At 42.4% G+C, this 24,656-nt stretch overlaps 2 protein-coding genes across 2 annotated transcripts; both read right to left on the bottom strand.

The window, feature by feature from the left end:
• Positions 1-793: 793 nt before the first annotated feature.
• Positions 794-8,217, bottom strand: mtnr1c (melatonin receptor 1C). The gene is made up of 2 exons (XM_029512276.1): positions 8,022-8,217; positions 794-1,659 (listed from the first exon to the last, which is right to left on the bottom strand). Exons 1-2 carry the CDS (start codon positions 8,215-8,217, stop codon positions 794-796), a joined length of 1,062 nt encoding a protein of 353 aa, XP_029368136.1.
• A 5,970-nt stretch (positions 8,218-14,187) lies between these two features.
• Positions 14,188-23,302, bottom strand: neurl1b (neuralized E3 ubiquitin protein ligase 1B). Its single transcript, XM_029512275.1, has 6 exons — positions 23,037-23,302; positions 19,244-19,488; positions 18,810-19,143; positions 16,470-17,210; positions 15,641-15,766; positions 14,188-15,102 (listed from the first exon to the last, which is right to left on the bottom strand). Exons 1-6 carry the CDS (start codon positions 23,065-23,067, stop codon positions 14,855-14,857), a joined length of 1,725 nt encoding a protein of 574 aa, XP_029368135.1. The 5' UTR covers positions 23,068-23,302; the 3' UTR covers positions 14,188-14,854.
• Between the last annotated feature and the right edge of the window lie 1,354 nt (positions 23,303-24,656).

Below are 24,656 nucleotides of genomic sequence, written 5' to 3' on the forward strand. Positions count from 1 at the left end.
TTAATTGCTTCCAGGGAAAAAGCTTCCACAATCATACAGTGTCTTTCAAAGGAGCAACATTTCTCAGAAAACAAACCTGGAGGTGAAACAGTATAACAGTCAGTTATCATACATTACATCCCCAGTGGGAAAGAGAAAGAAATTTTAATGCACTCTAGGAATCACATGAAGGATTCAAACATTTCCAGGTTGGAGCTAAAGCGTGGCATTAGGCCTAACTAAAATCCAGAGTTGGGCTTCGAGCTATATAAGTTTACAGTGTCATTCTAAAATTGGATTTCACTTGAAGGGAAAGAGGGGGGAAAAACTCTTGATTACTCTCTCTTGTTGCTTTTAAAACTGCAATGACACAGTGCTGATGGAAAATACATTTATGTCATTTTCATTATGTTGTTGATGTGCTCATGACTGAACTGAGGAATTAGGCAGTGCATGTGATAAACACATGCTGGGATGCTGCTTGAAACGTGAAGTCTCTCATCCAAACATAGGCTTAACAGTGCAAGCTAACTGTTCAATTTGAAGGGTTTTTGAGAAAGTCCTGCAGCAAATCCCCCTCCAATACTGCCTTCTTTCTTGCTTTCCAGTTATGAACACAACGCACTGGTGATGGTTTTCCTGCCAACATGAGGGAACACTAGGACTTTGGAGGAATTTGTGTGGTGTGGCAGCAGTGTCCTCTCCAAACATGCTTCTCTTCTCTTTAAATGATACACATCTTCTGAAGGCACTTGGTGAATGATGGCGCACGGCCACACTGAGGCTCCAGAGACATTTCATCCTAAGTAGATGTTTATACATTTATCTCTGCTACATTATTGTTTGTTGCAGCCGGTGAGGGCTTACTCTTCAGTCCCTCTGTGGCACACCTGGAGGTGTCCATGAGGAGCAAACGGGGGATGCAAAGAGCAAGGAGGATTGTCTTGTACTCTTTCCGGAAGTTTTGGTTCAGAAGCCCGTATATGATGGCATTCAGGCAGCTGTTGAAATATGCCATAAAATAGCTTGTTACAAAGAGCCACTCAGGTATGTTGGGCACGACTTTAACCGGGTTTATAGCTACAGCCAGGCCTATGAGGTTCAGTGGAGCCCAGCAGACTGCGAACAACACAAACACCATAAACATAGTCAGGAAGTTCCTCACATCGCTCGGTTTCAGTTTGGTCCTTTGCTCTGGTTTCACCCGATGTTTGACCTGAATCACCAGCACCCAAATCCTCATGTAGCAGTAAGACACCACCAGCAGTGGGATGAGAAAGTGAACGATCACCACAGAGATGGTGTAGTACGAGCTGACCGTCTGGGCAAAGGTGCAGGAGTAGATGCGGGGGTCGTACTGTAGCGAGCCGACGAAGAAGTTGGGCACCGTGGCGAGGGCGGTGAGCAGCCAGGTGAGGCCCAGGTAGCAGCAGGTGTTCCTCAGGCTGTACAGACGGTCATAGTGGAGGCTGTGGCAGATGTAGCAGTAGCGATTGATTGCAATCGCCATGATGTTGAAGATGGAGCCAATGACGCTGAGGCCCATGATGAAGCCGCTGGCCTGGCAGTGCAGGTCTCCCATGGTCCAGTCATTGTGAAATATGGCTGTCAGCACCAAAGGGTACGGGTACAATGCCACCACCAGGTCCGCTACAGACAAACTCACCACGAAGATGTTGCCTGGAGGAAAAAAGAGGTTTAGACGACAGACAAAACCTGTTCCGGACTGGTATATAATTTAAGCACTCCTGCTTCGGGATACTTTTCTTAAAATAAACCGGGTCACTGGAGGTATCATCATAAAAGAGCAACCCCATTGTACCTTCAGCCTCTTCACTGGACCCATTTTGAAGAAGCTTTTAGCATGTACCATCCACTGCACTAATGTGGATTCGGGCAAATGTTTTCACAGCTCCTTTTCTTGATAAATCTGCATTTTTAGCCATACTGGTGCTGACAATTCATCACTCTGGTCAAGAATACCTGAACAGCTACTGGATGGTCAGATTACAGTGAAATGTGGTACAGATAACCATGAGGATAGGTTTCACTGACTTTGATGATCCTCGAATCCATCCTTTAGTGCCACTATGAGGTTCACATGTATGGCTTGAGAAAAGTATTTAAATCAAATCAAATGTATTTATATAGCGCCAAATCATCATCATAACAAAGTTACATCAAGGCACTTTACATGGAGCAGGTCTGGGCAAAACTCTTTATGGAGTTGTTACAGAGACCCAACATATCCCCCTTTAAATGTCTTTAAATGGGCTCACATGATAGATGTTACAGTCACGCGGCGCAGCGTCACCACTGTTGGCTGCTATATCCTACAGTAACAGCCACCAGAATCACTGTAAGAGCATCATTTCCCTCCTTTTGCTCAGCCCATTGCAATAAAAGGGCGACCCTTCCTGTAAAGCTTCTTAACTCCTGGTATCAGACTATAAAATACATAAAAACCAAGACATGGCAAATTTTAATATATGATTACATCCAAACAAGTTCCTTCCTTCGGTGGTCTAGGCTGATGTTAGTGTGACCCTGGATGTCCTCAGAAGACATGAATCATTGATAATGACGTCTGATATTGTTATAGTGCAGATGTTCTGGGTGGGGTAGGAGAGAATAACACAATAAATCAAATTCTAATGCTGCATCAGATAAGAGGAACATACGCTGGAGACACATGGCAGCTCAACTGGTGTTTCAAGACAGCAAAAGGTTTATTCTGAGTGTGAGCGAGTTTTCATAGAGCACAAGCTGCCATTGAAGTTCACGCAGCTTTTTGACAATAAAGACATTAAAGAGGAGCCTCAAGATGATTAAAGCTGCATAATAAAAATCCATCATTAGTTAGACTAGAAATCTAAATAATCTATTGTGGATTATCTATTATAATCTATAATGTGCTTCACTTTAACAACATTTTGTGTCAGATTCCAGGGTGAATATAACACAAAGTACCTCCTGAAGTTGAGATGTGAAGGCATGAGGCTCTCACTTGCTCAGACAACAGCTGAAACAACAGCATTGATTGGCAGATATGATGGGAGTGGATTTAAAACACATGTTGGCCATCAATCCTCAGCGTTCAAAGCCTTGTTATAATCCCCGCACCCCAGGGACCACACAGCTACAGTATGTTGTTTAGCAGCCAGTTTAAATTTAGTCTACTTGCCTTACTTGATTCATTTAATGTAGTAAAGAAAATAACAAAGTCTTTTGTGATATTTTCTTTTCATCTTGGATGTTGCTTTCCCAATTTTCCACAGGCCTGGCACAGGTACTCACACCGAGCCCATTTCTTTCAAGTCACAAAAACAGTTCGAGCCATTTCTCCCCAGCGCGCCGAGATGAAAAATAAAAAGCATTTGCTCCTCATCCTCAAGTCAGCTCAGTGGGCAAATCTGTCAGATCGTATTTGTGATGCTCAGAGTACTCAGTGTGCACATTTGTCATTGTGCAGAGGTTTGATTCCTTGCTGACATCATGCGGCTCAGAGTTATCATGTGTGCTAACTAGACAGGGCACGCTCCAACCTCACAGCTCCACAGCTCCCCTTACCAGCACAGAATGAGGTAAATTCTAAATCCTTGTTGAAGGGATTGTTGTTTTTTGTTATTATTATTGGTTGTCATCATTAAAAGACTGGACACAGCTCCAACTCTGCCTGGTCATTTGACCAACCTGGCCTGATGTTCATCACATCCCAACTCCCAGCTGCACTCAGAACCATTATTGTTTAGTGCAACACACGGATCAGAGCAGAAGCTCTCACGGCTGGAGACCAGAACAATGTTGTTCCCGCTGACATCTTTGGGAGTTATTTTTGTTGGGTGTGAGCTGAACAGAGTTTAACCTGTATGCTGATTGGTTACAGGCCATCTGAGGGACAGCTGACACGCAGCCACTGTCTCTATTATTATCTGATCTGTCGGTATTCACAAAACCATCACAGCGAAGTGAAATGTTGCATCAAATCAACCCATTCTTCCTTTTAACTTTCCTCCCGGGAACTGAGCGACCACCCACTGAATTCCTCCAAGTGTATCTGTCTTTGTCTGTCGGATGCAACATTGTTTTTCTAACCAGATGAAGCATAACATGTACAGCGGTGAAATATTCAGCTCTGTGTGAGAGAAACAGGATATTTGTCACCAGAGTACAGCATTCAGCACCCACCAGGACACAGCATATTCAAAAATGTGTCAGACTGCCTCACATCCTCCCTTCTATAAGACCAACCTGCATGCATTAAAATAGGTTCTGTATAAAATGTAGCCACTATTTGTGGCACATTAGCTTCATTCAAGCTGAATAGTTCTGAAAAGTATAAAATTTTAGAAATAAGGCAGGAGGCGAGGAAGTTGAGTGAGTTTCCCCGTTTGACAACCTGCATTGCTGTGTGCACATGTGAATCTCAGGGGCGTATATTCCTCCATCTGTATCCCACCAGTCACACCGGAAACGTGATACACTGCGCTTTGATTCACACGACTATTTTTATGCACCTTTGAAGGAAAGATGAATTCAAGAAAAATGTGTAGGAGGGCTGGCATCATTTGAATCCGGCTGAATGTCAACAGCGCAAGGCTTATTACTACAATTGCATATCCCAAATTAGATTACATTAGACTGAGTCAGTGGCGTTATCATAAATAAGCAAGAGTAACCTTACGGCAAAGGCATTAGCACTGATGAATTAGTAGTGACTACTTCATGAACTTGTATTCAAGGGACCAGAGAATTATTTCTATTAAGAAGTTTAACATTAAACTGACAGGAGCTGCCTTTTGGTGATGCAGCCTGCATGAGCCCGGCCAAAAACATCATCGTCATCATCAAAGACCATCGACCAATCAGACCCTCAATGTCTGAGAAAATAAGAATCACTGGCTGTGACAGAAATTGGACCGTCAGGACACAAACAGCGTCTGGTGCAGCAGTGTTCCACTCCGCAGCCTCTCAAAAGATGGCAAATCACACAAATTTGAATGAAACAGTCCCACAGAGCAGAATTAATGCACAAATGGGGTTACGTTTATCTCACACAGGTGTGATTTATTCAGGTAACCCTAATCTGATAATGTCCTTCCTCAGCAGGTGCTGCAAGAGCAGACAAAATGCCAGCCACTATTTGTTTGCAAGGAAAAGAAGACATGTTTAATGTAGTGTGCTTAGTGATATTCCCCTTGAATCCGTGCTGTCAATTTAAATTGGCTTCTGGTTTGACTCACTGAGTCCACTGACTCAATTAACCCCCCCTCTAGACGCTCCATTTTCTACGTTTTATCCATAACTGAAGAGTGAATGGATGCAACGCACAGTTGAACAAAATTCACACCTTTCCTCAACATTATGTGCCCCCCCGTGACCCACAGCTCCAAACGTAGCGGTGCAAGCTGCACACAGCCACAAAACAGGCTCATTATTTCATTATTTTTTCCTTCTGTTTCCCTTCATTCTTTTCATTTTCTGCCATCCTCTCTCTTCCTGTCATGAGTGCATTTTGTCAGTGTATTTTTAGTTTGGTTAACCCCGTGGAGAACTCCTGTGTTAACAGCCCATTGGCAGTCCTGTAGTGTCATACTCTACCATTTGAAGATTCACTGAATAGATCCTATTATATTTACACACTTGACAGACCTTGCAAATGTGTACAAGTGGAACATATAGTTCTTCCTATCTCCCTGAAATATTTATGAAGATGTTAGGGTGTAATTGTACCGTCACTCACATGCACCAGTGTCTTCCAAATGTGAAAAATGCACATACTTTGGTTTTTTTCATGATGTTTTTCTTTTTTGGGTGGGGGGATGGATAGCAGAGGGATATATGAAGCAGCGTGTGTGTTGAAGTGAAGCAGAGCGGAAGGGTCCTGCTGCTGCGTGTGAGGTAGCAAACCAGCAAAGAGTGTGTAACGGTCACAGAGGAGACGGGATTTGGTTTTCAGACGTCAGGCTTTACTGTAAAAATATGTGCGTGTAGTCTTGCCTGCTTACCTGCTGTGACTCATAAAGCCTCCCCTTTTTAGACACACGCAATGTTTTTGTATTATCCTACAACAATTATCCTGCGATTATACTATCATCACCTCACAAAATGCCCATCCATCATAAAAACAGATTTTTATGTCAGACAGCTGATCAGTGGCTCCATGCTCTCCTTTTGGAAACCCTTTACAATGAAACATTCTTACAACATGAGCCAGACCTATGAATAGGTTGTTAAAGAAGAGAGGAAATTGTTGATGGGCCAATAAAAGAAGCAATTTCCATCCCTAAAGAGGACGAGGATTTGTGTGTGTCTGGATCTGCTTGAAAGTCCATTTGGTGGAGGATAACAGTGACACAAGGTCTGCGTTCAGCGCAGGCTCCGTAGTCCACCAGCATGAGGAAGACTTTTGAACAGGCCATTTAGCGCCCACCTTTTGTTTGAGCCCAGCTGTCATTTTTTACAAAGCAGATAATCAAATTATGTTTGGGCTTCTGAATTTCTTGCAAAACTGCTTTTGGGTGGTGCACACAAGAGAGCAGTGGATGTAGCTAATTTCTCCTCACACTAGTTGACCTAATTGTTGCACCTAATTCCCCATGTTCTCTTTGGCATTATGTTGGGATCTCTGTATTTAGTTTTTTGCCTCAACCGAGGGCTTTCCTGACTTTACGGTTAACCCAGGAGCTGCTGGGCATCAGGATTTAGTTATGCAATGATTTAGGGAGTGCATCAAAGTTATTATGATGGGAAGGGGAGCTGAAACTTATGCATGTTTTTTCTTTCTTTTTTTTCTTTTTAAAGGTATTACAATTTTTGCATTGATTACATTGAGATTAATGCAAATTGTGATGTATTTATGACACTGATGTCTATGATTTTTTCACAATCTGGATGTGACAGACACATGTAAGACTGTTTGGCTTTGGGCTGCTTATCATTTGAACTTGTTATTTGAAAAACAAATACTGTCATATTTCTTCTTTGAAAGGTTATATGAACTGGCTTTTCACATGTTCACAACACGCATTAACAAAGCATCAAAGCATTTCCCATGTGAACACACTAGTTGGAAAAATTTATTCATTCACTCATGATTGAAATGGTCAAAGTCTTCTTCAGAAATTCTTCTTCAGATGTGGTCGGGCAGCCAGCAGCTCCGTATAAGGAATTGGTCAATTGTCCCTTCCTGAGTATTTTTCTATATTTACTAATTAGTTCATGAGAACAGATAAATTTCCAAAACAGTAGAAAGGAATGGAATACAAAAAAAAATCCCTCACTGACCATTTGACATTATTTCAGTCTTGAAAAAAAAAGTGGTGATTGAATGATGATAATGGCATATTTGCCAAGAAAGAGAAACGGCCATAAAAAGACAATAAATGTCTCCTTCACCTCCACACTGATGACAGCACACAGCAAATGTGACATGACAAAATATAAGGTTGCGTTTGACTCCTCGGCTTCTTTCACCTTGGTAGCTCATGTCACACTACAGGTCCAGATAAAAGGAGCAAGGTTATTTATCTGGGAGGGAGAAACCAAGGATGAATGCCGACAGAGGCAAGAGGGTGGTATTATTTATGAAGAGATATGAGACAGACAGCCAAGGCTGTGGAAACTCCATCACAGTGACACCAGAGGCTCACTTAGAGGGCAGCCTGATTACTAAAGGCAGAGGTCACATGTTACAAGTTATATTACATAATTATAGTTATGAATGAAGAGGGGAAGGCAGGACACCCAAATACTGCAGGTCAGTGACTCAAAGACTTCTTCCTTTTGATGTTGCCCAGATGTCAATCAAAAAAGCCAGACGTTTCTTTGTTTCAGTCACTAACATTTGGATTAAATAAAGTGAACAAGAATAATATCTCTCCCAGCTGTATTTTGTGAAGACAGATTCCACACAGCCTGTCTTGGTCTTCAAAGCCGTTTCCCTGTCATTACTTATTTTCATCCCTAAACACACACACACACACACGCACCTTCTCCTGCTTCAAAATCAGCACTTCCAGGCTCTTTCCCCGATCTCTCACCTGCATTCCTGAGTTTCTTGTTCCTGTACACGGACAGGATGACGAGGACATTGCCCAGGATGTCCACCACGATGGTGAAGATCAGCACGCTGGCCAGCGCAGTGGACACCCGGCCGGAGGAGACGCTCAGTCGGCCGCCGCTCTCATTGTGGGACACACAGATAGACCCGTTCACATCCGTCACCTCCACATCCATCTCCCCCCGGGGTGCAGAGGCGATGCTGCTGGGTGCACTCCAGAGTTTGGTTCAAAAAAAAAAAAAAAAAAAAAAAGAAAAAAAGCTGTAATAGTAATAATCAACGCTCATGGACACATAGAGCCGGAATGGATGGAGTCTTGGAAGTTCGCAGCCACCAACCTCCAGAGCAGATGTTGCAGGACGCAAACCGTGACTTGTCAAACAAATAAAACGAATGGTTCACTTTTAGCCTGGAAGGGGGCGAAAAGACCGCCGGCTCGCCTTTCACCGTGGTCCTCCGTTCGGTCTTCATGGTTCTTCTGACTCACCGGGGCGCCTCCAGTCCGCCAGGAGAGCCGGACCGGCGGGCGTGTGAGCTCGCCTCTGTGCGTAAAGGCACCTCATGGATGCGGGGGTCACACACAGGTCAACACAGAGCCCCGTGTCCGCTTCAGATGGTATTAATACACCTCTCTCCAGTCCTGTCTGCGCCTCTCTATTTGAAGCACTGCTCACAAATTGGTCACATTTCACATTTCTGAAATCTTTCAAAAGCGACCTGTAATCTTGAGCGCCATGAGCTTCCTCACATGCAGCTCCGCTCTCATTAAAAAATAACACCCAACCTGAAATCCGACTCAGTGTGGAGCTGCTGAGGGCTGGGGCAACGACAGTGCACCTTGTTTCATTTTAAAGCTTCACAACACCAGCCATTACCAACTTCTTACTGAGCCTGGTGTGTGTGTGTGCACAGAAATGGCGCCTTCGTGTGTCCAGATGGGGCTCTTGCAAACAGTGAAAAACATGCACAGGAACACGTTCTTAATATTTTACGATGAAGGGAATAATATCATAAATAGTGCATTACCGGTGTCTAATGGTTTTAAAAGTGCTGCTTTCTTTATATAAGATCTACGGTTTGTCAGGCAGCACTTTTAAAATCATGAACCACAAGCTGTCATTTTTATTTAACTTAACTTTTCAGTAAATAGAAAAACAGAGAAAATACAGCTTTTCATTAAATGACTCATTATAGTTTAGCAACAACCCCAGACCCAAACATATGAGACTTCCAATGTTATGTCAGCTTCAGCTTGATCTCTGTGCTCTGACTTTCTGAATTTCACATGTAACTGTTTAGATTCTGATCTATTTTCACAGCTTTGCACCACGAACCTATAAAAAGACATTCCAAGCAAAGCCTCACACTTATTATACAGTCTGAATTGAGCTTAATAAAGTGGTAACACCTAATGTGGTGTAATATCTCACGAGAAAGCAGTAAAATATGTACTTTTGGCTCCTTTTAAAGTTGATAGTGAAAGCTTTGCTTTGAGTCCAGCATCACTGCAGCGATGAGAATGAATTGAGAGCCTAAGAAAGTCCTCCTGGGGTTTCTTTGTTGACTTTGTTACTGAATTTATCCCATTAACACTGGAGCTGTCATAACTCATTCATTCATCTGCTACCGCTCGGCCATTTCCGGGTCACGGGGGGTGCTGGGGCCGATCCCAGCTCACTCTATGTGAGGGCGGGGTACACCCTGGACAGGTCAGCAGTCCATCACAGGGCCAACACACAGAGACAGACAGAGACCAACAACCACTCACACTCAGACCTACAGACAGTTTAGAGTCAGCAGTTAACCCAAACATGATGTCTTTGGACGCTGGGAGGAAAGCGGAGCATCAGGAGGAAATGCTGGATAAAACTGTCCGTTCCACCAAAGCTGCAGGTACAGTAATGATTTCACTTCACAGGAAAAAAAACCTCTGCACCATCTGAAGACAGAGCTTATTTGGGTTTGGACCACTGAGGGTTAAACAAAAGCTGTTTTCCAGCAGTATGATGTTTGTATCCATCTAGCCTGACGAGCCTTCATGAAACACTTGTTTGTTTGATTGGTTACAGATGAACTTTAATAAAAAAATCCAGAAATTGTCAGTGTGTATTTGTACAATTTGTAGCATACCATACCACAGAGGGAGAATGAGGATTGTTTGCAATCTTTCCTATTTTCATGTGACCAGATTTCTGAGATGAAACATTTCCAGCTCTGCAGTCAATATATTGTTAAAATAATGCTTTGATGGATGAAATAATGAGGGGGCCACTTGCTTACCACTTACATTTTTGTTGTTACAGCTAAATTATTCTTATCTTTTATTCTTAAAGTTATTTGGTAGTATTTTACTGTGTTTGTTTTACAGAGATTGAGGGGATATAAGGGGATAAAGCACACTGGGACAACGTACAGTAAAGACTCTGAGCAGCTGGGAACTGCACTGGCCCATCGCTGGAGGAAATGTAACCACACTGAACAAAATGCACAGTGATGGTAACTGTTGGTTTGTGTAATACCGTGGCATTCATAATTTGAATCTAAAACTGTGTCTAACTGCATTTGTCGGACTCAGCTGAATGAAAATTGATGAAAATGTTACAGGTTAGACTATTTAAAGATCTCCCTAAGACTGAATGTTATGTTTCACCTTTTAAAGAGAAGATGAGCTTCTGATTGTGGGTTCTGACTCATAACTAATGTATTGTATTTTTTCTATTTTTATACATGGTCACTGGCGACTAGTTTAAAGTTTGTGCAAAGCAGTAAATCTACTTCTCTTCATGTATTGTATAATTTGTAAACCAACAGGAGAGAAAAGGTTTAATGAATTAAGACTGAGTGCATTATAAACCAGCAGTTGACCTTTAAGTGTGAATCTGTATTCAGAAGGAATCAAAGGGTTCTTTTTATATACTAACGTATTACAAAGTGTGAATGTTACCATGTGGTATCTTTGCACACAGCCAAGCAGCTAAGTCTTCTTCACCTTCTCTGAGATCAAAACAATTCTTTCAACTTGAGGTTTTTGTTACTTTACTGCCAAGTAATGAACTAACCTTCTGTAGCCTTTTCTCCACCAAGAGCAAAGAAAAAAAGTATGTTTGTACAACTCTACTTTGATTAAATAAGAAGCTTCTTAGCTTCTTTTTTGTTTCTCTTGGCTAAAAGAAGCTTAACACAATGTAGCCCTGCAGATGGACAGGTGGCAATAACAAAAGGTCTGTGTCTCTGCACTGAAATAAGTTACAGCAGCAGAAGGGCTGACATGTTGTGTTTGCATCACTGCTGAGTGGAGCATAAGTATCTGTATCTACAGCAGACTGTCCAAATGGGTCTGAATGCAGATTGTAGCCTTTTTTGCATTGCCGCCAAAGCCGGATGCTGGCAGCCCTTGGCTGGTTTTTAGACCAGTAGAAAACGAGCTATAGACTGTGGTTTCTCTCTGGACTGGACAACAGGGACAACACAACACACAACAGACACTCCTAAATTAGAGTGACTATCGATGGCTGAAGAGCAAAACCTCCTATCTGAAAAATGCACCCTTTTTCTGCAGATAGACAGACAGTATGAACGGCCCTGCTGGTTCTCATCATCCATAGTGAAGTCCACCACTCAGAAGAGTCTGCAGATAGAGGTTTTGTGTTTCAGGGCATCAATAATGAACTTAAACCCCCAAAACACAGTGAAGGATCAAGCAGTGTGCCACAAAACCAACAGAACAGATAGCGTTAAGTGTGGGTCCTAGCTCATAATGGCTATTACAGGCCCCCGAACTGCATGTTAACGCTGATGCATTTATTTTGTTACAAAAAGTGAGTGATTTACAGACATGGCCAACAACAATGGATCTCTATGTGAAGCGGATCAACATAGTTCTTTGCAATTTCCTCCTTTACAGCTCAGACGCAGTTCTTGGTTGTCTTAACATTTAACACATCAGTGTGTTGTGAGCTGACCTGTGTGTGTAGAGCTCGGCACCTCTGCCATCCACTGGGTCTTTTTCAACACTACCACCTGGGTCACGCTCATGGGCTTTAACATTCAGCTTCACTGACACTCAAATCGCACTGATGGGATTATATGACTTCATCATCCATTTAACAGAAAAAATGTATCTGTAAACTTATGATGCATATATCTACATAATAACAAATGAATGAAGATGATAATGCAAAGCTTAAATTTCCCTTGATGACACATTATGGAAGAACTCTTACTCTTCCAATGAAAAAACGCTGAGCTACAATGTGTACACAATTAGTGTATTCACAAATTCTTTATTCCTACCACCGAGTTATACTACAGAATGCAGCTTGTCTTCTAAATTGGCAGATTAAGAGCCACTTTTAGCCTGAGGATGCTTCATGAATACGTCTGTAGTGTCTCTTGATATTTGAGAAATCCTTTTATCTTTGCGTACATAAAATTTGTCATGAAATAAAGCTCAATAAATAAGACGAGAATTAAGTTTTTTCACAGCTGTGGAGAAGGGGAATAGGATCTTGGGATAAGATAAGATCATCTGCAAATAAGCTACGGTCACTACATGCATTAGGTATGTCAGTGGAAGAATCTATTTGAGTGAATGAATGCTGTTAAAATGTGATTAAGACTGAATTACTGTCTATAAGGGCACTTTAGAAAGCACCCTATCCCAAAGTGTGAAGGAGTCTCAAACTGACAGTGACATTTTCACAAACACTTCCCTCAAATCAATTTGTCTGACGAAAACAGTCTTACCATACTTCAACATCCATCTTCTACCACTTTTTCCATTTCCGGTGCGCAGGGCTGCTGGAGCCAATCCCAGCTCACACTGGGCGAGGGGCAGGGTACGCCCTGGACAGGTCACAAATAGACAAATGGAGACGAACAACCTCTCACGTTTGCATTCAGACCTACAGGCAATTTAGAGTCACCAGTTAACCTAGACAGGAATGTCTTTGGACAGTGGGAGGAAACCCACACTGACCCGGAGAGAACATGCTCCGCACAGAAAGGACCCAGGCCGGGAACCAAACCTGAAACCTCCTTGTTGTGGGGTAACAGCACTAACCACTACACCGCCATGCTGCCCCCATACTCCATCTCAATTATAATATATAAGTATCTAAAGTGTTTTTTTTTTTTTTTTTTTTTTTTTTACAGATCTCTTGACAGCAATCATAATGCAGCTGCTTCAAGCTTGCTCCAGGAGGTACTTTCCCAACTGTCTTGGCATCCCTGTGTATGGCTGTCACAATAAAAGCCAAAATGCTTCTGACATGAGTCACTGTCACATGCACTCACACTACCCAGACACATCACGAAACGAGAAGGAGACTTACAGGCACTCATAAGAACACAGTTACGTAGGCTAGACAGGCTTTCTCTGCACTCAGGATCAAGTCTGAACAGCAGACTGCAACATTAACAGTCCAAAAATAATTACGTGTGTGCAAGGTACACAGTTTGTGTGGTTTCAGCTATCTGAGGCACAGACACACTGTAGATACCACCCCAAAGTCACTAAGTACGTTTGAAGGATTGCTGCATTCGTCCATAAATATACAGCTCCCACTGAGTTTTTTCGCTCCCAGGGAATGTTTTTGACCATAGCCTGAAGGCCATGTTAAAGGTCTAACACAGCAAACATTCCCCTACGTTAATTCAGGAAAGTTTTCTTCACCTCCTCAGACCCTGCATCCTCATATCAGGATGTTATATTTTGGGTTCTCTTCGCCATTATATGCCATTTCGGTTTACTGAAACCTGTTAGCCTCATCCGTGGACACTTGTCTCTGTCATCTCGTGGTTGCAAAGGCACATTAATGATCAGTGTACAAAAAATGGCCAACAATTCCCACCAATATGCATACCAAATAAAAGCTTGGCTCTCACGAGGATAACATTCCTCTTAATGTTTCATGAAGGTCTTCAAACAAAACAAAACAAAACAGAACAAAAGAACTTATAAGGAACTTCTGAACCCCGCCGCCATGATGGATAAGTAGAATAGATAATGGATGGATAGATTATTGGTAGCAGTATAAGCAAAAAGTAAAATGCAAATGGATCTGAATAAAAGCTTTTGATATGTGAAAGTTTGAGTTGAAAGTTGTATCAATCTCATTTTTGAAACCAGAGATATTACATCACATTTAATGTACTTTTATTAATCGCTGTGTGCAAAACCAGAATCACCATCTTCTGAACAGTCTATCCAAACATTCTCTTCATGAAACAAACCACTGAACACACTTTGATACAGTTACAATTTTCCACTTTCCTCTTATGGCCTTTTTTGCATGGATTCTTCATCTGTGTGCCTCGTTCGCCACAAGCTTTAAGTACTGTACATTGAAATATGGCTAAGATTGTTAGCATAATTACTTGGACACGCAATGTGACAAAAATCTAAGGCACTAGAAGTCAGACTAAGCTCCACATATTTGGCTGAAGCACACAAAAATCTAGGACGGTGGAATAAAGACAAAATATTCAAAGCAGGCCTTTCTGCTTAGCAAATACGGGTAATATAAGAGTCATCACATGGAAATTATAAAATAGAAACACATGATTAATCTCTTCCCCAAAATGTAGGAACTCATGTTTGCAATCTATGTGTTACGATAAGCTTTGTCACAGCTCTGTGTACAAAAAGCCTGGTCTCTCTGCAGATATGATTTACCCATACAAAATGGATAGATAGGCACAATTCTGTCCCGGTGCGGTTAATATATCTGGTTAGGGTCCAAAAAAGCCTGAGAAGGGGGAACAGGTGACATCTAGTAGTCAAAGTCACAGCACCTGCTTAAACGTTGGCCATCATGGCCGATACGTTTTGATAACATCTTTGATTGGCCTCCTGCATATCGGACAGCCCGCATTGACCTGTCTCTTCAGCTTCAGCCCACAGTCGTTGCAAAGACACATGTGTCCGCACGTGTAGATAACAGTGTCCACCTCTTGGTCAAAGCAGATGGTGCATTCTCCGTTTTTTCCAGAAGGGGGAAGTTCTGAGGCAGGAAACCTGGGAGAGACCGGGGGACTGAGAGGGGAGCTGGGAGCAGTCACTGGATGGACAGAGAAAGAAGAACACAGTGAACGTGGATGTGTGTGCACGCATAGCTGTGGTTTTCCAATAGTTATTGGAATATGTGTTATTCTCTGCCTTTATGTGTTTTGGAGTCTGGTTTAAGTTAAGGTGCATACTACTACATGAAAAAATATTCCATGGCAGCGTCTAACTCATATTCTCAGAACATAAAAAATACCCATTACAGTTTCTTAGTGCCCTTGGTGACGTCATCATATGTTTTATAAACCGCAGTCCAAGACCCAAAAATGCTCATGTTACAAGGAAACTTTCATATTTGGAAAATGTATTTCATTATTTAGTATCATTAAACATATTTCTGTGGTATTTTCCCATAATCTTAACAATTCATTGATCATTAAAGTTTGACTGACAAATAAACTTTGTTAAACTGAGTTGTCATATTTGTAACATGATCAAAATCAGTGTTCAGTGTCACATCAGAAACAACAGCCTTATTGATGCGACCCCATGAAGGTTTCTACATAAACTGCCTCCAACATTTGGTAGCGTACCTAGAGAGGATTCAGAAGCAGAGGAGGATCTGTTGACACTGAATGCCAGATCTGAGTCACTGTCATCCGGACTGCTGCTCTGAGAAGTGCGGGGGGACATGGAGGGAGGACTGGACTGCAGGGTTCCTGTATTATAAAGATAAATATCCATGAGCCTGATAGTTAGAAAGTCATCTAGAACCTTTTAACATTCAGATATTGTGAATCTTTAACTGTAATACAGTGCATCCTTGAATTGTTTGAATGTATCTCACTAGAGTCTAAAGCTTTACACTGACTGACTGGCCTTTAACAAGATTTTTTTATTTAATTTTTTTTGGACGGAAATTTCATGGGGTTAGTTTGTTTTCTAAGAGTGAGAGAGGGATCTGAGCTGATGGGAGTTTATGTGGGTGTAGTGGGAGTACGACAGATAGGTCACAGCCTCAAAGCTGAACTGGAACAGGCAGACATAAACTACTCGGCTGCATTCCTCTAGTCTGGGAAAAAAATAATTGCAGGGGCTCCCTATGTGAAAGAATAGTCTGTGTGTCCTTTTGGGGCATTTATCATGTTTGTGTTAAAGCAAGCATTCAACATTTTGGGAAAGATCTGCATTGTGATGCGGAGTAGAAAATTGATATTGATCGTTTTTCTGTCTATTATACAACCTGGTTCATTACCTACAATGCAGCGCAGCCAGTATATTTTGGCACAGACACAGTATGGGTTATAATAGTGGCAGCTAATGAGTTAACTTCAGAAAAAGGAGTTTCATCTATTGACAACAGTTACAGTATTACCCCTTAGCCTGTGTCGTATTTGGCTGCTGGAAATACACCTTGCTTACCTAATATCCTGAGTCGGTTGACAGCCCCATGTAGGGTGAAAAAGGCCCAGAGGACCTGAGAGGAATCCACACAGAGCAGCCTGCCACGTCCCACTCCGTTCACCCCATGGTGCACCTCTCCGCTGGGCAGGAGACAGAAACTCAGCACGTCTCCAGAGCAAGGCATGGGAAAGTCCCGGTGCACCACCCAATACTCTTTACGGTCCAGGAGAACCTCAGGGTCTGCTGGTAGGTCCCCGGCATGTAGACTTGCTGGATCACAGGATGTTAAACCGAATAGCAAACCCCCAAAGTAGGACAAGCCCAGGTGGCCAACTTCTACGTACAAAGTCTCCCCCACGTGTAAAGGCCGGTCACTGAAAACCAAAGTCTGACTGCTATCCAGAAAGTGGACACAGGCGACTGAACGGTCTGCAGAAAGAATCACATCAGAGCCACGGACGGGATGAAAGTGCAAGTCATTGTCCAGCGGGGAAGAAAGACCCCGGACCACCCTGGGGACACTGAATCCAGTGGAGGCAGATGAGGAAGGTGTGGAAGAAGAAGATGTGGAGGAGCAGCAAGGGATGATCTGAGTGTAGTTACTGAGCTGGAGGTTGGCCATCTTGGCAGCAGCAGTCTGGTTGTTCTCCAGCTGATTGTTGTTGTAATTGGCTGAGTCGTGGCTACTCTGGGGCAGATAGGCGCTCAGACGGGCCGCACTCAGGCAGCTGGATCCCACACTTTCAGCAAATGTGCTTTCTGTGGTGCAAAAAAACAAACAATTACACAACTTAGACGTACTACAGTGGATCTGTCTCTAGAAACCTTTTCTTTTTTTATTTATATTATGATGCCCAATGAAAAGCACTGAGCTCTGAAATTCTATCCGCACATGTTGTTGCAGTCTTTTATAGATTTGTTTTGCTCAATGTGCATTTTCTATGACCAAACTAATTTGCTTTTCTTTGAATTTGTAGATTAACCATCTCTTAAATATGCTTGGAAAAAAAAAAATATTTTACAATGTCTGAAAGTTTAAGATAACATCCATAATTATTTTTCATGCTAAACCCATTTTCAGTATTTAGTTTACTCCATTTTTTTCAGACTAATCAGTCAGATTTTTTTTATCATTGCAAGACTTTTTAACAAATTATTACATGTTTGTAATGATCCAGCACTGAGGTTCTTGATGTGGGGGGGAAAAAAAGCTAAATATTACAGTAAATTCACAGAGAATTAATTTCAGCTCACTTTCATTCGCTGTCCCAAATATATTTACTCCTCTTCTGTAGTATACAGAAATTTCTATCCTTTTTCCCCACTGTGACTGATGTCAAGCAGATGATAGCTGTTATGGTTTAACCTCTCTTGCACATTGTGCACACACACGGTCGATGTGCTTGATAAAATCTGTCAATACATACCGCTGGCAGTAAGCTAACTGGCACTTTAGAATGAGTGTCTACACTGAGAGACCATCATGTGGAGATCCTGTTGAAATGTCTGTTGTGGGGAGCTTGAGTACCAATAAGCTTTGTCAGCCAGTAGTTGATTTGACAGTCACCCCTTTGACCTCCATATTTCATTTCATATATTTTCCAGAATATGAGTTCTCTAAACTCGTACATGGACATATTCAGAAACAGAGTTCATAGTGGAGCCGAATTTCTCTGTGTATGTGAGAGGCTGATATAAACAAATCTGACACTAGTAGTCCTGCTGGAGCAGTTGCGTGCACTGGCCCCTGACCAAAGCTCCTGGGATCTGCATCTTGACCAAACATGGCCATAGCTCCTGTCACACTGAAGATAAACACACCCAGTGAGTACGAGAGAGACCCACAGACGAGAGGGTGGTGGAAATGAAAGAGGTGTAGAAGGACAAACAGACAAAGCGCGGGAAAGTGATAGTAAGAGAGCTTTAAAGGAGAGGGATTAGGAGTCAGGGGTTGGAGATGAATTGACTGGATGACAATACTTAAACACAGACTAGTTTTGTCAGATGATCACTCAGAGCCGCCATGGGCGCCTCCACCTTCTCTCACTATACAGGCCTGCGCTGCTGCAGAGCACAGCTGTTCTCTGAACTCACATGAAGCTGCTTAAATTAGCCGCAAATGTGTTGACAGTATAAGCTAAGTTTCAGGGGGGTCAAAGCCATGGTCAAAACTTACGGCCTTCTTGCTGACAGATGAAGTTAAATCCTCTTAAGTTTGTGTAACAATTTATAAGCAGTCCATTCTGAAATCTGTTCCTTTTACTTCTCTTTTGGACATGAATGAACAACTTCTTCCCTCTCTTGGCTGCAGTTTTGACAAAAACACTAAGTCTTTCGTAGGACTGAATGAAAGCTTACCGAGCAGTGTGACCTCCTGAGTAATGCCGTAGATATCGATAATGGCCCAGAGCGGGCAGCCGATGCTGAGCCCACAGTGGAAAAGGATGGGGTCTCCCTCATTGATGCTATAGAAAACCCTTCCATGGCGATCGGCCCAGAATGACAACACGTTGTCCTTCAAGGCCAGTCTCTCAGGTAGAGCTTTGGCCCAGTAGCCAGGTCGTGTCACCAGGTCTGGGCAAGCATACTTGGGGATGTCAGCATTGACCAGTTTGCTGGGGTCCAGGCTGGTGAAACCAAAGCGTAGAGCTCCACTCCAGCCAGTGTGCACACCAGTAAGACGAAGACGCATCTAAATGAGGAACAATAATGAATAAATGCACTCGTTTTTTTTTTTTTTACTCTAGCTCTTAAATTAGGGTGCATTTTTTTAAAAAGGCATGAAAACCAACCTTCTCATAGAGGTGCACTGGCCGATGACTGAATGTGATGCCATTGCAGAAGCTGTTCTTACGAGTGGCCCGGCGGAGCTGCCCATCCAGCCTGATATTTTTGCCTTTGGCGTGGGGGTGAAAGCGGGGTGACTCCACATTGATGCTGACTGGAGGAGCAGACGTTCTTCTCTCCACACCAGCCCCGTTGTTCGGCAGCGTGTAGTACTGCCTGCTGGCCACCGGGCGGGGTTGCAGAGTCCCATCTGTAGGTGCAGAAACATCAGGAGCACAGTGAGGGACATGATTCAACCTGATCAAATAAATTAGGGGCCAACAAGTGAACAGCTGGTGTGCTTTTGTGCAATACAGACAAGATGAAAATAGTAACATCAGTGAAGACAGCTGCTGGAAAAAGAGGCAAACATATCCACACACAATAACTTGTTTGCAAGTAGACCACGGCAGTTGGTTTGGAGGGCAGAGGCCAGTTATGTGAAGGAGTCCACAGTCTCACACACTTCCTTCCCCACACTGACACTATGAGGCCCCTCGGTTCTTCTCAACAAGTACTTTCAATAGTCCCTTTTAGCCCGTAACCCACATTTACCCTATATAAAAGGTAAATTGTCCCAAATCAATCCTCTTACCACATCCATATGGGCCATTTATAGAACAAAAATGAAACAAGGTAAATTTAGACGAAACCCAGACGTACACATCACACCGAACCATTTCAGGAAAGCTCATATTTGTGACATCACAGTAGAGAAGTTTTATTCTAAAGCCACAAAGTCTACATCAGGCGCGATAAGTCTTTCTCTTATTTATGGGCTACGCACACACTTGGCCTAAAGCATAAACAAACCCTGAATAGCCCTTTTTATTCCACCACACTTATCTTCAAAAGTGGGGAGTGTATGACGCAGTGCATAGTCAGTAAAGAAATACCTAAATAAAAGGCTTAATCTTCACAGGAGTTAATGTCCTACTTGAAGAAAGAATTTCTTGATGAGCACCACAAAACCAATTAAAAAGGATCAGGAATCAAACAAGAGACAGTGAAAACTGGCTTAAATGAGACTTGGATTGGTTGGCTTTAATATTAAATAAAGCTACAGCTGTAGATGACTGTTTATGGTATAGACTGGCTGCTATCCAACACTCAAAGGGAGGTTATGTTTCTATTCTCCTTCAGGGCCACGGAGTGATTACATTTCTCTTTAAAATTTACTCTGATCTGCTGTAAAGACAATAACTCAGTGAAATGTTCCACAGTACATTTCCTAAATTAGACATTATCACTGATTATATTCTAAACTATGAAGCTGCAGCAAGAACATCTGTAACATCTCAAATGATGTGCGGGTGCCCCTTTCCTTTCTGCTCAGAGAATTTGGCTTTTGAAGGAGTAAAATATACTTTGGGTAAAGTGTACGGAGGAAAATATGTGGAGGGTTAGCCTACAGGCTCAACTATCTCTCTGACAGAGTGATGTACTGTGAGTCTGCAGTCTAAGGACCCACAGTGACTGATATAGACAGTTGCCATTATTAGATGAAAGGCATAGCACAATAGATCATGAAGCCAGGGACAGCTTACAACCCAGTCAGCGTTAGCCCCCAGTCCAAGCCTCTCATTTCCATTGCACGCTGCAGAATAAACACTAAAGATGCAGGATTTTTGAAAAGTGCAAATCACCATGTACTAAAACAGCTGTTTTCATTGTATTTGTGCTATTGGAGTTTCTTTATGACTAAGTCCACATTTTGTGCATGTGGGTGGCATGGCACACATTCCTGCCAATGGTTTCACACTATGACTGATTTATATATGGCAGCAAATCGCCAAGAAAGCAGCAACACGCCAACAAAAACAGCAGTTGATAAGAAAATATGAACGGGAACATGCAGCTTTGGAAATCAGTTCTGGAAATATTTTTTAGAAGGAAACCCATTCAACATAATTATTAGAACACACAGATACGCAAGTGTTTTGGTGAGGACTGAATGCTCTGTTTATGAGAAAATGCAGAAGGGCCCCTTTGAACTTAATGCATGATGTGCATTTATCTATAGCGATGTTAATTTTTGTTAACAAAAATAGGTTTAAATTAGATTTAAGGGGATAAATATCAGGTTCAGCTTAAGAAATTCATTAAAATCTTCTTACCATGTAGCTAAGGGAATATCAGATGATTTAAAAAATGACTCAGTCTTAGTATGGGCATACAAGTGGTACAAACTAGGACTGGGTCAATGGATGGTCAGTGATACCCAACCAACAAAAATAGGTGGAGCACAAAGAATCAGAGTCTGGTTCAGGCACCTGATCATAACATAAAGGTCAAATTAAATTTGGAGTTTACAGCAAATTAGTCATTGAGTCTACGTCTGCTAAAAGCCATATTAGTCCAAATTCTTTGGAGAAAAAACATTTTGTCCACAGGGATTGCATCTCTCTGCCTTGTTCTGGAGGAAGGAAAATAAACAAATAAATGAGATCATAAGATTGCACAAGACACACTGCAGCAAGTTGCTTTTTGAAATGTATAACTGATCATGTGCATTTTTCAGACTTATCTACAAGATGATCAGATCCTTGATATCCTCATACCTGTAGGCTGTATATAATCATCATCATGCAAATGACTGTACAGAGCATGAACTTCATCCTAAGGCGATTTTACAGCCTGCTGAGTAGCATCTTTGTTTCCATGAGTTGGGAAAGTGAATGTACTGGTAAAAACACCTCAACGTCATAATTTTAAACTATTTTGGCTCTGTGTGGATTGACCTTGGTCTACAAAATAAATCTGCTTGATATCAAAAATATTGTGCTTAGTTTTTCTTTTGACTGGTTAAACAGGTATTCTATTAAATCCATGTTAATTGGAACCATACACTGCAAGCAATAGGACCCAAGCTGCTCCTGCTTCACTGTGTCTAACTGTTCTCAGTCCAAACCCAGTGTCAGCTGGCTCTGATGGAAGTAACCACATCATTTAGCCTCCGTGTGGGTCTTTTGGGGGCGTGGGAGTGTGACAGACATTAAATCAAAGTGATATGTGTCGCTGATTATCAAGTAATATGTTTTAGGTGTCATGACAGAGTGGTTTGGAGAGTGATATTTTAAGAGGCCATAATAACAGCTTGATGTAAAAAGGTTGAAAATCAAGTCACAGGGAGGAGCAATTACCTGGCAATCACTTGAAGTTGTAACTTATATAAAACAGCTTTGGCGTTAGTGAAGAATGTTACCAGGCTTAGGGTTTGGGTTTAGTCGTCTGTGTATCTATGAATGAAACAATCTAGCATGACACACACAAAAAAAAAAACAGAACCTCCAACAAGGAAGCACCAAAAAGCAAAAACTGCGTATGGCATACATTCCCAGTAATATGGAAATTGATCCTTTGTCTGTTTCATCGCTGTTTCAGTGATGAATGATATTTGAGGTGACACCACTGATCAAACTGACGAATCTACTCTGAATGAATAAAAACAATAAATAAATAAATAAATAAATAAATAAAGCCTTTCTTGAAAAATACGACATTGGTCGATGTTGGTGTTTGCATGCTGGGAGTTAATAATGAACTTTTTTCTGATTTTCCTGTATTTCAGTGTGGCTGGTCTGGGCTGGATAAATCACGCTCAGCTCCCCCGCGATGGGAAGCGCGTCTCTGCGCAGAGCAAACACAAGCAGCCTGGAGGAGCTAAGACAAGCCATGTGTATCTGCTATCAGACTGTGTCCCACAGCCACCGTGTGTGTGTGTGTGCATCACAACCCTAAATTAATAACAAGTCTCACCTATCAATGGCTTAGGTGTCGTATTCCCCATTATATCCAAAAATTCGTCGCACCGGCTGACAAGTTAATTCCGATTGCAATATTTCTCTGTCCATCCATGTATCTTCGCTCTGCTGATCGGATGAGTATCTGCCAGCGAACAGCTCATTCTGGGTATCTACACCTTCACACCGAGCCGGTTCTCCCCTCTGAAGCATGCACCCGCTCTTCCTAATGTCAACCCCGAGCCGCAGCGACAGGCAGACACCTCGGACTGGCGCACAGCAGCCCCCTCCTTTCTTTAGTACAGGCTCCCCTCTGCACGACTTTAAAGACACAGTAAGTAGAGCCCCCCCCCCTCTCCCTCTATCTCCCATCAAAAGCATCACAGCGCCTCTGAATAATTCATTTAATAATTCACTCAAAGCCTCAACAAGACTGAAGCCTATAGGACAAGCGCCAGGCTTGGAGGGAATGTCAATGTTAAAGAAGGAAGTCTGTCAAGTACATTTGCATACAGAGAATCCTGCAGACAGTATGGTGCAAACTTGGACAACACAAAAACGATCACAACATCATGGCAATACTTTGACAGATCTTTTGCTTTGGAGTTGTATCCCGAAGGCCATAAACTGGTCTCAGTACAGAGGGAAGAAATGTACAAGACCACGGAGTCTTTTATTGATACAGAAGAGTTTCTAAATCCCAGACGCCTGAAGGAAGACGGACCACCACAGGGAGGTGATCAGCCTTAGATAAATCACGTATTTACACTTCTGATAAAAGTCCAAAGTGCCACATGAGGAAATCCCCCTTTTCCCACCCTATCGTCTGCCCTCCCATAGCCTTGACTCCTGGGCTTCTCTCAAGCTGTTTCCTGTCTTCTGGACCACACCACTCTCTGAGGAGCCATGGCCTGCAGGGCTTGCAGGATTGAGACCATTAGAGGAGGGAGTGTATCTCCCTTAGTGGAGCATTGGAAAGGCCTGAAGTGTTAGAGCAGCTGTGGGGAAAATATTATGAACAAAGCCATCAAGTTAAGCGATGGGAATGCATGAAAACATAGAAGTGGGCTAGTGGTTCTTGTTTGACGTCAATATAATGTTACAATGGGGACTAACTCAAAAACTAATTAGAAAAACGCAGGGATTATTCTCTTGCATATGCTTACTATGCTGCTAAGATCCCTATCACACACAGGAAAAATACTCCTGAGGTTCTGCTGCGAACAACATATTCGTTTAAGATCAGCGCAAAAAAAAAAAAAAAAAGTCTCAAGAGAGATGGCGTTTGGGTGAAGGCAGACTGGGACTAAATATAACTCAGAGACAAAAGCATTTGTTTCTACCACCTCAATGCTGTTTGTTTGAGCAGGATATGGTAGCTCCTTATGTGAATGGTGTTTGGGGTGAACTGAAGCAGAACTAAAATTCCTCGCCCGCCCTTTTGCCATTACCGCCAAGAGAAAGAGCTGCTATGGCATAGGGGATTAACAGAGGAAGTGAATATGAGGCTGCGATGGAGTCTGCAATCAAGCCCTCCCTGTAAACACATCAGAGCAGCATTAACAAGTGCTGCATCCCTCTGATGCTTGCGCTACTGCCTGAGCACATACTGTGGGGTGCTAATGAAAGCATAATG

Source organism: Echeneis naucrates, chromosome 10 (genome assembly GCF_900963305.1).
Source record: "Echeneis naucrates chromosome 10, fEcheNa1.1, whole genome shotgun sequence".
Lineage (NCBI taxonomy): Eukaryota > Metazoa > Chordata > Actinopteri > Carangiformes > Echeneidae > Echeneis > Echeneis naucrates.

Excerpts from the sequence above, each read along its gene's own strand:
- mtnr1c (XM_029512276.1), bottom strand. The coding sequence starts at position 8,217 with ATGGATGTGGAGGTGACGGATGTGAACGGGTCTATCTGTGTGTCCCAC. Across the intron at positions 1,660-8,021 it reads CAAGAAACTCAGGAATGCAG|GCAACATCTTCGTGGTGAGT; the intron begins GTGAGAGATCGG and ends TTTTTCCTCCAG.
- neurl1b (XM_029512275.1), bottom strand. The coding sequence starts at position 23,067 with ATGGGGAATACGACACCTAAGCCATTGATAG. Across the intron at positions 19,489-23,036 it reads GACACCTAAGCCATTGATAG|ATGGGACTCTGCAACCCCGC; the intron begins GTGAGACTTGTT and ends CTGCACCTACAG. Across the intron at positions 15,103-15,640 it reads TGCTTCTGAATCCTCTCTAG|TGACTGCTCCCAGCTCCCCT; the intron begins GTACGCTACCAA and ends CTGTCCATCCAG.